Genomic DNA, 14,261 nt, shown 5'->3' with positions numbered 1-14,261 from the left:
TGTTGGTGGTTCTGGGCAGGAAGGAGAACTAAGTGGCCGGGGTTCATGGGTGGGACCATATTTTCCATTATGTGACTGTATTACCTATTGAACATTTTAAATAAAAAAATTATTATCCCGATCCCGGTCTCAGAATCAACGTGGCTGTATTGCTTCCTACTGTGCTTTGTCATAGGAGATTGTATTAAAATTGAGATTGGATTGAAAATGAGTTACATTGCTTTAAGAACTTGTTTTCTTCTTAGGAATTGATTATGGGTTAAGTTTACCACTTGGGGAAGACTATGAACGGAAGAAACATAAACTAAAAGAAGAATTGCGACAAGATTACAGACGCTATCTTACTCAGGTAAAGAGGTCTATTAATTATTGGGTCCTATGCTTCAGAAGTCATCTCCTAAATTTGTTTTCCTAAGGTTTTAGTTACATGTGTTAATTTTGGGTTTTCAGTGGTATCTAGCAATAGGGTATTATAGTGAAAGTTGAGTGACGTATATGGCATGGATAGAAAAAAAAATTGGTGCTAAGAACTGTTTTCATGGAATAACAGACTCTTTGGAGTAGGGAGGTGGATTCTAATTGTAAATGGGATTGTAAATTCTGGTTTATGTTTTCTGTCAAGTTACCATGGTTTAAGATAGCCCACTTATGATTCCCTACTCCTCTACTCCCCCCCAACCATGTGTTAAAATGACACGTGGAGTTCTGGTTGTTAATTACTTTCTTATGAGCTAAGTTTACGAAAGTTCATTTAACATATTTAACCACCAAAGTCTTGGCTTTATGATTTAATCTGATTACTTAATAGAACTCTTGTTTTAAGTATATTTTGGTAAATTATTAACAGCTAAGCTGAAGACTTAAGTTTTAAAATGCAATTTACTTTTTAGGTTATAAAATTATTTTAAACAAGTATGATGTTTCTAGTCATCCTCAAATATTCTTTGGTTTTTTACTACTTTATAATGTTTGTTCCAAATGTATAAATGGTCTCTTGCTCATTCTGATTTGCACATGGAGAGAAAGGACTCTGAGAATATGTTATCAATGGTTTGTTTCCCTTGACTTTAGGGTATTACAGAAGCAAAAAGAAAGGTAGGGTTGCCTGCACAATGTTCTCCTTCAATTTTTTTTATTATTTTTTAACATCTAGTGGCTTGCAATTATTTGCATCTATGCTATTGCTGCCCTCCCATAAGAAAAATAGCTTCTTTTGTAATTTTGAGACGTTTGAATAGTACCATTTTGTATTTTTGCTTTTGGCAAGATGGCACTCTATACATTATAATTTTCCATTAATACAATTAAGCATTCCTTTTGATTCCTGCTTTGCATTTGTTTTTGTTGCTTTCTAATGTATCCTTTAGAAATATTCTGCATCTATTGTAAGTTCATTTGTTTTTAGCATGCCAGTTTTGTTCTTCAAATTATTAATCATATTAAGTTAATAAAATAATAGAATATTCAAGATATTCTAAGATGTTTTTGAACCATGTGTTGCCAGTATTTGGATTACTTGATATTTTTGTACCCAAACCTGTGGTTTGCATTTGTAAATTTATGTGTGAAAACAAAGAGAAAATAAAAGTTTTGTAGTTTTACACACAAAACCTTTTTTAAAAAGCAGCTCACACATCCATTCATCATTCAACCAATGCTTTTTAAACACTAATCATGAAGATGAATCATGTCTTCAAGGGGCTTAGAATCTAGTTGCAGAGATAATGTACAACCCAGAAAGTAGTAACTGCCAAGGAGGATAAAGTGGTCAGGAAAGGCCTCGGTGTTATTTGGTAAGCCATTGTAGGGTAGCTAGAATTTGGTTATTCTCGAGGCGAGTGGAGGGAAGAGAGGAAGCTTTTCAGATGGAAAGTATAGAGTGAAGAAGGACGTGGAGGGTAGACTTGGGCTTCGTATGAAAGAGGCATGTTAGGTTCACCAGCCTGACCAAGTCAGAGTCTTCCTGAGAGTAGTGAGAAATAATGATGTAGATAGGACAGGGTCCAAGTAGAAAGCAGTGGGTTTTAAATTGGAATGTGTGGTAGGCAGCAAGCCTTGGCCTCCTGAAGCAGCCTGTGAGGAGCTTGGTAACTGTTTCAGGACAGTTAGTTCCGCATGTTAGAGACTCTTATCTTACTGTCCTCAATTACTGCTGTGGATTTTTCACTGATCTCCTTCCATTAATTCTCAGGCCGTTCTCTATGCTGCTTTCCAGAATGAGTCTGTCTTACCGATTTAAATACTTCAGTATCTCTTCACTGCCTTCTGGATAAAAGTTCAAATTGTTCAGGATGGCCTGCCTCCCTGGTCTTGTACCTCGTTATCCTTCCCACCCCCTCTTTATTGGGTGGGGTTTCCCTATGATAGCTACCATTTTCATTTGCGGATTTTTACTTTACTTCATAGATGTATGATTAATAAAAAGAATAGTGGTGGAAAGGGAAAGGGATCAAGGAGTGCGAATCTTTAAATTCAAAGGGATGTGAAGGAGTTTTTAGTGTTGGATTATCAAGTTGTAGAGGGGCAATAGTTCCTTAATATGAAAGGGACAATTTTGGTTGCCATCTGAGAAAGTGGAGTGAAAAGGCAAACAAGGCAAAAAGAAAATATAATATGTAGGGTAGGGGAGGTGGCTGCAATAGCTTCCTTGACCCCTGGATTATGTACACTCTACAAGTCTCCTTCTTTATGGATTTCTTGTGCCTTCCAGGCTGTCGATTACATGCATATTAAAAAAAAAATTCAAATCTTTAAATTTGGTCAAAGCGAGCCATTAAAACAAGCAACTGCCATCTTTACCATTTTCTTTACTGTTTCTAGAATGAAAGACACTTGACCATTTAACAATGCAGGAAGAACATCTTCTCAGAAGAAGAGTTGTTAAATGGAATCACTACATTTATATTTTCAGCCAGGCCTGAACCTCTTTGGCTGCTCATTTGACATTTTCACTTAGAAATCTAATGGGTGTCTTATGTTGAACATATATTTAAGTGAAATGGCACTAACTTTTTTGATCAGCTTTTCAGTTCCTTTGGATGATTGTTTTTGTAAGCTGTTTATAATTTCTTCTTATTTTTTTTTTTTTTTTAACAAAAAACGGGTTTATTTTTCTGGCATAACAAGAAGCAGCAAGAGGTAGCCAGTCCACGGCTAATGCAAAGGCCATGTCACTAGTGTCACCAATGCTCAGACTCCTTCCATATTCCGACCCTGCCAACCTCGGTGTGTAGCTTCTGTTATTATGCAGATAATATGGCTGCTGACACTCCAGATAGGTCTGCATTTCAGGAGAAAACATGGAAAAGGGTCAAGAAATTGCATGCCAGCTATATCCTTCTTCTTTCTCTTGTTTTTAATCAAGAAAACAATAGCTTTCCTGAAGGCCCCTACCCCACCCCGCAGATTTCCATTTACATCTCACTTGCCAGACTACGTCTGGGTGCAAGGGATTCTGGGTAGTTAATGTTTTTAACTCTTAGGAGGGAAAAAAGGGAAAATGGATATTGGGTCAACAACTAGCTATGCCTGCTGCACTGAGAATAAATAAGAATGAATCCTCAGGACATAGTTGGGGTTTGAGAACACAGACTGGTACTAGCACCAGTATGAACTGGGATTCTATCTTCAGCTAGTTGGATAACTTGGGGGGGGGCAGTAGTTATCTCACCTCAGTGAACCTAAAATTTTCTCATCTGTAAGAGAAGATGGTTAATCCATATTATTTCTTAAAATTAAAAAGAAAATTCTACCATCTGTAATTCTAAGGACTTATATAACATCCATTTCTAAAATAGCAGGAAACTATGAGTGACTTTCTTGGAAGCATGAGAAACCTGTTGATTCTTTAATAAAGCTAGCGCTTTTTCAGTTCAGAATGAACCAGTGCAGTAAGTAGGAAAAAATGCTGTCTGTAGATATGTTTGATAAAGGTTATTAGTACACCAAATTCAAGTTTTCCAGAGTTAAATATGCACTTATGAATAGTTCTCTAGTACAGACACCAAGAGGCACAACTGCAGGGCTGAAGCCCATGGTATTTAAACAATTTAACAGAAATGATTGTATTGCCCTTCAAAAAGTCTTTACTAATTTATAGTCCTACCAGCAACGTACTAGAGTGCCAATTTCCCTAGCAGAAAATATATGTAAACATGAACAAATAAACAGTATTATGAATTCTTTCAGTCAATTTCTTATTTTTATTTAGTCATTTGTGTTAATACTGAAAACTTGCTATACTTCAACCTAACTTTTGATTTGGAGATAGAAATGTGGCAGGGTCCCATATTTGTCACTGCCTTTTTGACTTGAAAGGCTTAAATCTAAATTTTGAGCAGTTAATGGGACCTGTTTCATATATTAGTCCAAATAGATTACATTTTGTAGTATTTCAGGAAATTTTCTGAGACGTAATGCTGCACATTCAGTATTCTAATTAATATTGCAAAGCCTCTATGGTTCTTTGTCTTCTACTCTTTATTCTGTAGCTATTATGTGCTGCTCACCTGATCTTTTTAGTATTCATCCCGATGTAGGTAATTTGAGTGAGGATTAGAATTTTGCAATGCCAATCATAGTTATCTCTGATTTGAATCTAATTGTAGTTTAGAAAATGCTTCAAATCCTATTATGTGTTATATTTGAAAATGTTTATTTATATCGGAAGGCTGCCTAAACTAAAAGAACTCTCAGTTCTTGGTGCTGCCTTCTTTGTACTTGAGAACTTTTTTTCTAAGTTTGGAATTTCAAGAAACTTACTAAGATGGTTATTGCTTTGTTTTCTTTCATATTTTAATCTATTGTTTTTGTAATTATACCGTGATAATTTTACATATGAACTAACAAATGAATTTCAGCCTGATTATTTGAGAACTATTTTATTTTCTTATGTGTCCCATAAACGAAATGAGTTCTTTCTCTATTATTGCCCCGAAGTAATATTTTCAGATTAAACATGAGGATGAGTGAGAGTAATTCCTGCTACACATTTCAAAGTTTTTAAAAGTATTTCTTCAAAATACAAATCATTATTATATGTTACTTCCATTTTGTTCATGCACATATCTCTAAATGTAAGGTTTTCCTTACAGAAAGACATACATCAATTGAGGTTAAAACTGAATTTCTGTATTTTAGATTTGTAGATTCCTTATTTCTAGCAAGAAAAAAATCACATCGATCATTCAGTAGTTTTTATTTAGCAGGCAGAGTGGGTTAATAGGAAAATGACTACTTGCTAGTGAAAGAGGCTAAAGAAATGTGTAATGTATAGACAAATGTGCACTTGATCTGTTTCTCTAACCATTTATTCTTAATATACTATAATCTTAACCAGAAGTTCTTGATAGAAAAATAATTATAACTGAATCTGAGAAGTATAAAATTAATTTTCCTTTGTCCTTCTAAGTTTCCCTTGTTCTCTTTTTTCTTCTAAAAGTCAGCATGTCATAAATTCTACTTTTGAGTTTTAATAATTTTTTATTTTTATACTTTTGGCCTCAGTTTTTTTCTAAGTTAACCTATAAACTTTTCCACATACCGTAATATCTTTTTTTAATTAAATTTATTACGGTGACATTGGTTAGTAAAATTACATAGGTTTCAAGTAAGCAATTTTATAATAATGCATCATCTGTATATTGCATTGTGTGAGGAAACATTTTTCCCTACTTTAAATATGGGAAAGCTAAATCCAGAAATGATTTTACTTCCTAAACTAATCCTTAATCATTGGCACTGTTTTTAATAGATAACGAGGTGGTTAGCACTTTGCTTGACAGTTGCATTCTGTGTGTGTGTAGAGAGAGAGAGAAAGTGTGTGTGTGTGGTGTGCATATGTGTATTATTTATTTACACATATTTACTAACTTAAGTAAAATTTATAATGTTTTAGGAACTATCTAAGGTTGAATGTAACAATGTGTCTTATAATACTTTGAAATTTGTAGGCACTTTTAAAATATAGTCATCCTAGTCTTTATTATTTATTAACTTGAGCTGTAGAAGTTAATATATTACCATATTATGTTTTACTTTATAACCAATGTTAATGAGTAAAAGAAAATTTTAGCATTAAAAAATGCTGTTTTTTTAGTTTTTATGTGATTAATGCAGTTAGCACTTCTGTTTAACTCTTGATATTTGTTATTTTGTAATCTTAATTGTCATTTAATAAAATTCTGAGCTAAAACTCCAACTGAAATTAGAATCTGAAGCATAAATTTTTAGTGTAGGACATTCTAAGATATGTGCATGCCTACTATGAAAATGTAAGTGAGGAGAAATGGTTTATTAGAACATGAGTTATTTAGCTTGGTATTACTTTTTTTTTCTTATATTAGATTTTCATTTATCTTTGGAAGGACCATTTTAATATTAATTATTTTCCCCACTTTAAAGATGGGGTTGATTTTATAAAACACTGTTATTGAATTAAAGAGAATATAAAAATTGGGTAAGAACTGAAAACAATGAGAACAGTGGAGACTCACATTAATAGCTTAGTATTTTTCTTTTAACTTTTATAATCTAGAGTACCCCTAACAGCAGAATGCATTCACATTAGAGAAATTCTTTATATGAAAAGAAAAGTGGTGTAACCGTTAATATGAATTAGATGATTTCTTTTAAGTAAGGAGAAATTTGATTCTCCCTTCCTATGAGCTATATTAATCTAGGACCAACAGATGGTAAATATTTTTATAATGTGTTATTTTTTGACAGCATAACAGATGGTAAATATTTTATTTTTGTAATGTGTTAATTTTTTTACAGCATAAGCATTATGAATTTATTTCTGAAGTAGTTTGATTCTGTGGTTTTTTAAGGAAAAAAATATAAATTATTCATTATCATTTAGCAGTGTTCATTCCCATTTCAATTAGCTGAAAATACCTCTGGTTTTAAACAGTTTGCTTTTCTTCTTTAAGAGAGTAATTTTCAAAAAAAGATAAATGCATGTGTTAATTTATGGAGTGATTAAACTTGGCCTCTAGCCTATCCCTGGTTTTTTTGGCATTGAGATTTGAACCTAATAACTAGTTATTGATCCACGTCTTCAAGGAAATAGATAAAAAGCTTTTTACATTTAACCTAACCTTTAACTTTTTTTTTGATAGTAGGATGGTGAAACTATTTTACAATTATACTCTCAATCAAATATGATGTTATGTCAAAGTAAGGACATTTTTTCTTATATGAGGTCTGCCCCTTTCTGACAAAACCCAAGTAGATTGAGGTGTGTGTTAAGTGAACCTATGGTTTTAAAGCCATAGAATATTTAGATGGTTGTGGGTCACAGGGATAGTTTTAATCTGGCACTGGCTCTAAAGCCACAGCTAAACAGGACTTCTCAAGGACAAACTGGACCTACACTGAACTCCTGCACTTTGACTAGAATCAGGTTGTTGTTAAACATTTAGTGAGTTCATTACTTCTGGAAATTACCGTCTGTCAGATGCCCCTTAATGTTGAGAGGATTGAAGAGAGAGGTGGCTGTGTTAAAACTGCGGGCTCTCACCCGTTCCTGTGTTCAGAGATGACTTCATTTATTTACCTCAGTAAAGGTTTCTAAAATAAATTGAAAGACCACCATAAATGCTGTTAAAGTGAACAGCCAGAGATAGCTGAGTCATTAAATGCTAAATTTATTACAAATATGAAAGAAACTTCAGTGAATGAAGGAAATTCCATTATAATTATAGGAATATTTTACTAGAAAATAAGTAGCTAACTTTCCAAGCTATAATTTGGCTTCATAGCTTGTTATATTCTGTTCTAGGTTGTATTTTCTTTTTCTTTTGGTTTTCTATTAGTAACTTGAAAAAAGTTTGTGGACTCTATTTGTAAATAGTAATTTTTCCCTGATTTAACAAAGTAAGCACAATCATATCAGTCATTTCATAAAACTGAATAGAATGCTTTCAGATTTTATTTTATCCTTTTTAATGAAATACATATCTCTGCTCTTTGTTGGCCTCTTAAACATTTCTCCAGTTTTAATTTTATTATGATTACTAGAGACAGAGGGGACTTCCATAATTTTTAAATAACTTTTTTCTTTAGAGAAAGGATACACTTTACTCTTTCTTTTATATGGGTTGTTTATTACGAAATCTTTGTGATTTTACCGGAGAAACCTTGACCATATACATAAATAAAATCATGTCTTAAATTTATTTAATTTAGAATAAACTATGAAAGTGTGCTTGTGGTATTTTCTTTATTAAAATATCTTTATATACATAAAAACCTGTAACACATGTTTTAGTGTAGATGCTTTGGGTTCAACTATATATGGATAGGCTAGAATTGCAAGTCCAAATGTTGTCTTTAGCCAATTTAACTGAAAAGGTAGGAAGCCACAAGCTCTTTAATAAATTTTAGAATTTTTGTATGTGTAAGTAGCCTTTAATTCTGGTTAATTCTGATTTAATCCCAAGTTGTGTTTTTAAAAATTTGTAACTTGAAATTTTTTCTATATTTGAAAACTCATGGGCATAGACACCACTGTACCACATCAACAAATTTACTTTTGTTTGTTGTATTGTGAGTTTGCAAGACCACCTCCATGTTTGGGGATTCGCTAGGAGGACTCACAGGACTTTGTATATATAGTTTTATTCCTGGCTATGATTTACTACAGTTGAAACAATATGAAGTAAAATCAGCAAAGGAAAAAGGCACATGGGACAAAGTCCAAAGGAAACCAGGTACAAGCTTCTAAAAGTTTTCTCCCAGTGGAGTTGCACAGGACGTATTTGGTTCTTCCAGCATTGCATTATGACAACCTGGGTGAAATATTGTCTACCAAGAAAGCTCATTAGAGACTCAGTGTCCAGTGTTTTTATTGGGGGCTGGTCACAGAGGCACCCTTTTCCAAATTTGTACCAAAATTCCGGACTCCCTGAAGGAATACAGATGTTCAGCGTCCCCTACATTGTTTGTACAGACAGTTTAGGCACAGTGAGCTACTCTTATCAGTTCTGGGAATGGTGGAACCCCTCCCAAAATCTGTATTCCCAGGCCAGTCAAGGGCCAGCCTTGCACATAGGCCTTTATAAGGATAGGCAATCTCAGACCGGCTCTGCTAACTCTTTTCTGCACATGTGTATTCATGTAGATCCAGTATCAATAAATCTGGTTGCCTGGCTTTGTTAAACAGATTTGAATTTGAGTTTATATGTATCTGTTTTTTAGGTGATAGAAGTAGGGAATGACACTAAAGTAATGTGTCAGTTTCAAGAAGAGATTGGACTTTAGATATAAAACCAGCTGTGTTTTGAAAAATTGAAATAAATTTGAAATTCTTATTTGCAAGAGTTTGTGGAGGGTTCTGTTGTTTTAGATATGGATGAAAAATGGAAGCCATTTATGTCATGCCAGGTCCTCGTATATTATTAAGGTTACAGTTCTGTGTAGTCATTTTTCCTTAGATGATATTGACAGTGGCTTGTGTGAAGCAAACAAATGAAGAAAGAATTTTATATGCTGGGTCTGTGGAGAATGAGAAGTCCCCTTTCTTCTGAAAATCAGCATTTTTCTTAACATGATAATGAAATCCACCTAAAATATTAAAAAATACTTTAACAGCCATATTTCTTTCTAGTACCATGTTTCCCCGAAAATAAGACCTGGCCGGACCATCAGCTCTAATGTGTCTTTTAGAGCAAAAATTAATATAAGACCCGGTCTTATTTTACTATAAGTAAAATTTATATAAGACCGGGTCTTATTTTACTGTAAGTAAAATTTTACTATAAGTAAAGTAAGAACGGGTCTTATGTAGTGTAATATAATATAACACCAGGTCTTAAATTAATTTTTGCTCCAAAGACACCAAAAGACGCCTTAGAGCTGATGGTCCGGCCAGGTCTTATTTCTGGGGAAACACGGTAGTCCCCTTGAGAGATAGTATAGTTTGACTGCCATGTAAAGAAATGTAACTTATGAAATGCTGATTTTTAATGGATGCTGATAAATGTTGGTGCACGTAGTCATGTTTCTCTGGAATGAGATATTATTCTAAAGAAATCAATGTTTGCCAAATGGAAAAAAAATTAATTGAAAACATTTTTAAAAATTATTTTCTGAAAAGGATTTTGAAGAAGGAAATAAAAAACATTCTAATCTTTTTTCTTGTTGTGACCTTGTAAGTAAACTATCATTTTCTACCCATGCATCAGCCTGTTTGTTATCATGTTTTCGATGCACCTATTGCTAATTATTTATTCTGTCATGTGATTTACACTGTTAGCAAATGTTACGGCTTGCCACATTTGATTAAAACAAATGTTAAGTATGCTGCTATATTTTAAGTTATAAATGTTTGTCTGTGCAGTGAAATAATTCCCAGAATTTATGAATTTTGATAAAAAAGTGATCTCATTTTGAAATTTGACTATAATCTTCATGAGGGCAAGGACCATATCCCTATACCCCGTGCTTAGAATAGTACTTGGCATGTAGTAGGTGCTAAATAAATATTCTTTGAATAAGGGAATGATAAAATGTCTTAGGATATGCATAATTTTCCAGTTAAAATTTATAAAGTTACATTGAAACAATTTATAATAACCTCCTTTTCTTTTAAAGACTACGGAACTCTTAAGTGTCTCTTACTAACCAGCAGATCTTACTTGAATCAGATCTCATTCGAATTAATTTTGGAACGTATTACAGGGAAACTTCATTTTTGACTTCATGTTCCCTTTACTATTTCCAACATCAAATGTAAAAACACCAAAGAGATATAAGAAGGTCCACTGTGTGTGGAACAAGCTCTATAAGCTGATGTGTTTTTAAGGCTGTTCGGGAACAGACGAGGGAACGAGCTTGCCATGGAGCATGGTGGTGATGTCACAGAGCAATCAAACATACGAATTTCATCTGCTGGAGAAAAAAGGTATAGTCTGGAATATCAATCCTGCCTGTAGTCATCATGACATTGTGAAGCAGCACCTACTAAAACTGGCTTAGTGGAAAAGTCGAAAGGTGTAGTGTATTAACAGCCTTCGTTGTTAGTGAGAAGGAAATTAAAGGGAAAAGGGGGCGTGGCGGAGAGTTGTGTTAAATGAAAATTTCTAGTTCTTCACAGCATTCTTTTGAAGAGCAAATTTTGATTATAAAATCTGCCAAGGTTCTGAGTAAGTCACTATCATGATAAAGTATTAATATATAAATTTGTTTGAAGTAATGAAAGGAGAAATAAGCATGGAATTTAATGCACTAATAATCTTTTTTATAATATCTCGGAGTTATGGGGGTAATGTAACTTGACTGGAGATAAATTGGAACTGTTCCTGCGATGTGAGTTTTCCTTTCAAAACTTTGTTTTTGATTTTCAGCTCATTGAGTAGATAACTTTTATAATTACGTTGTAAAATTAGTGCTCATACATAATTCTGCCATGTTGAAGAGAAAGAAAATTATATGTATTTTATATGCGTGTTATCTTTACAGTTTTTATCATTTGGTGACTTTCTTGTATCATACACAAGAATAAATGGTTCTGAATCTATAGTATATAATGAAGATACTGTCATGTGTCAAGAAAGGTGTCTATTTTCTTTGAAGAAAAGTAATTTATAAAAGTGCTTGAGATAGGAGTACTTGATGTGTGGGTCTAATTAATGAAGGTTTCTTTGAGGAAGTTGTTTTTCAAGGACGGAATCTTAGGGATGATCTTTTTTCCCAAGTGTGTGCATACGTACCACCTTTCTCTGTTTTTTCGCTTTTTGTTTTTTGTTTCTTTGTTTTTTTTAAGCATTTATGTATACTTATATTCGTTTTCTTTACCGAAGTAACTGTTCTTATGCAGAAAAAAATGATTTTATTGGGTATCTATAGAGCCAATGAAGCAATCTGAAGAAAAAGGTTCTGTATAGAGAGCCTGAATGCATTGGGGTCCCACTGTATAAAGAGATAAAATGCCATGATTTTTCCTAACATTATGTTACTATTATAATAGCCATACTTTGAAAGGCCAATAACTCAAACCTACATTTTACTCTAAATTTTTGTTTCTTGAAAATTATTTGGTTTCTAATTCTTTTTGTTTTTGTTTCAGTGCTCAAGACAATGAACCATCCAGATCTACTAACCGAGAGATGTGTAGTCCTTTTGCGGGGATGCTCTTTGGTATGTACACAACTTCCAGTTGGTTAGACTTTTTCAGAGTGCTTTATAAAAGGTGTTTAGTGAGAGCTCAGTGTTGTAATTAATACTACTTATAGTGATAATAGAAAACATTTATCTGGTGCCTACTTTGTGGTACAGAATGCTAAGCATTTAACATGTGTTATATAGCTCTAATTTTAGAGCTAAGTAACTTTTATTTAGCGATGAGTTTTCAATATATGATAAATGCAATATTAATTTCAATAATAAGCTTTTAATTTCATACTTTAGTAGCACTTTATTGTAGTGTGACTATTTCTTATATTCTGTTTTATATGTGATAGTGTTTTTTTCTTCATTGTTTTTCTTTAGCGAGCAAAAAACTGCCTTATATTTTAGTTTAATTCCCTTGAACTATAAACCTTTTTATTTTTTCATAAACATTCTTTGCCATGGTGTTTCCAAGTAGTTTCTGAGGTGTTTTGTTCAAATCATGATCATAATCCACATTTTCTCTTTATTTTTATCAGAAATGAAGGACATTGCTTAAGATAAGCATGTTGATTTGTTATCTTGTCACAATGTAATATGCAGTATAAAAATAAACATTGATAAATTCACAGGTACTTATTAATATATTGTGTACAAGTCTCAGTGTTTATAATCTTTTTTGTAGAAATGTGGTTTACTTTGCCCCAAATCAGAAAATTTAGTTTTCAGAGTTATTTAAGGCTTTACTGTCAGTTAAGGGAATTATTTGTATTTGGAGATGTTATTACATGGGCTTTGTGTATAAGTTTCAGTAATGCTTATGATTTTGATAGTGTTGACTATGCTTTTTAATATGTAAAACTTTGATTTTGTTTAGAGAAAAGGATTTGGAACTCAGGGTTGCAGCTTCTGGAGCACAGGACCCTGAGAAATCCGTAAGCGTTCCTGGCATCTTTTAATAGTTAGTCTTTTATTCAAATAAGCCTCAAATGTGGCAGCAAGTGGAGACAGATAGACGATATTGGGGGAAATGTAAGAGGTGACCAATTTGAACAGTAATAAACTAAACTTGTTTATTTCTCTAAAGTAATTCATCCTTTTTTATATGTGCATCCTTTTTTTCTTTTTAAGTTTGTTTCAAATTAGTTCTTTCTACTTTGTTCAGTGTACTATTCCATGGGAAAGTTATCTCAGTTTAATTTACAATAGATGTTCATATTGTTCTTGAATATGTCTTGACTACTTTCCTTATATTGGATTGATTTCCAAAGAAACTGAAATCTTTAATGCCGGTCTTTCAGTATTTAAGTAATTTTTATTGAATGAAAAGAGAGAGATAATAACCTTATTTTTACTTTAATTTTTGCAATTCTCATCGTTAAGTGGAATGAATTACTTACAGCATTGCAGTTAAGTAAGAAGAAGGTAATAATGTATTGCTCTGCTCAGAGTGTCCTTTTTCTGTAGTTGGATATGTAGGTTTACTTGCTAAGGCAAGTTTTAGTTGCGTTTTTGAATGATGATTAAGAAACTTAAATTTCATTAAAAAGTTCATTCTTAAAAAGAATATAGCAACTTAAAATTATTCAACTTGAGGCAATGTTTGATTTCTTTTTACTTAGGCTAAGTGTATATCCTGTGGGTTATCTCTTTAAAGAATTTTAATAGGGCACTGGCATCACTCCCAGTGTGCTTTTTGACAGCTCATAGAATAAAACTTTTAGATTAATCTGAGAAATCATTCCGGGGGAAGATAAACATGGTGGCGAAAAAAAAGATAAATTCCAAAGTTAGATTTATTTTCTTCTATCATTAAATGCCCTTTGAAATAGTTTTCACAATCAAAAAATTCCTTTTAAAGTCTTGAACTTTTTAATGTAATATGATGGCATGTTAAACTTTAAATTTATAGTTCCGTTAGTGTTTGATGGTCCCTCTTATTTATATTTGAATGAAACAACCTCTAGAGTGTCAAGTCACTTTATCAGAATAAAAAAAATAATTAGACATAATACGAGTAGTTAACCATTACTTTTAGGTTTCCTTTTGATGTGCAAATCTTAGAAAAGGACCCACAAATGGTATTCTAAAGCAGGGGTTAGCAAAGTATAGTATAGCTTTGGCCAAATCCAGTTACTGCTGATTTTTGG

The 14,261-nt window shown here is 32.8% G+C and overlaps 1 protein-coding gene across 1 annotated transcript in view; it reads left to right on the top strand.

The window, feature by feature from the left end:
* Positions 1 to 14,261, top strand: part of CSPP1 (centrosome and spindle pole associated protein 1) — a 97,421-nt gene that overhangs the window by 27,325 nt on the left and 55,835 nt on the right. The window contains exons 4-9 of the mRNA XM_074319130.1: positions 246 to 349; positions 1,072 to 1,095; positions 9,202 to 9,235; positions 10,792 to 10,906; positions 12,071 to 12,211; positions 12,989 to 13,046. Of these exons, the coding sequence (XP_074175231.1) occupies positions 246 to 349; positions 1,072 to 1,095; positions 9,202 to 9,235; positions 10,792 to 10,906; positions 12,071 to 12,211; positions 12,989 to 13,046 (476 nt within the window). The remainder of the gene's footprint in view (positions 1 to 245; positions 350 to 1,071; positions 1,096 to 9,201; positions 9,236 to 10,791; positions 10,907 to 12,070; positions 12,212 to 12,988; positions 13,047 to 14,261) is intronic.

This window comes from Rhinolophus sinicus, linkage group LG14 (assembly GCF_036562045.2).
Source record: "Rhinolophus sinicus isolate RSC01 linkage group LG14, ASM3656204v1, whole genome shotgun sequence".
NCBI classification, from domain to species: Eukaryota; Metazoa; Chordata; class Mammalia; order Chiroptera; family Rhinolophidae; genus Rhinolophus; species Rhinolophus sinicus.
Note: the sequence above shows the minus strand (reverse complement) of the source record. Positions and strands in the feature narration are given on the sequence as shown.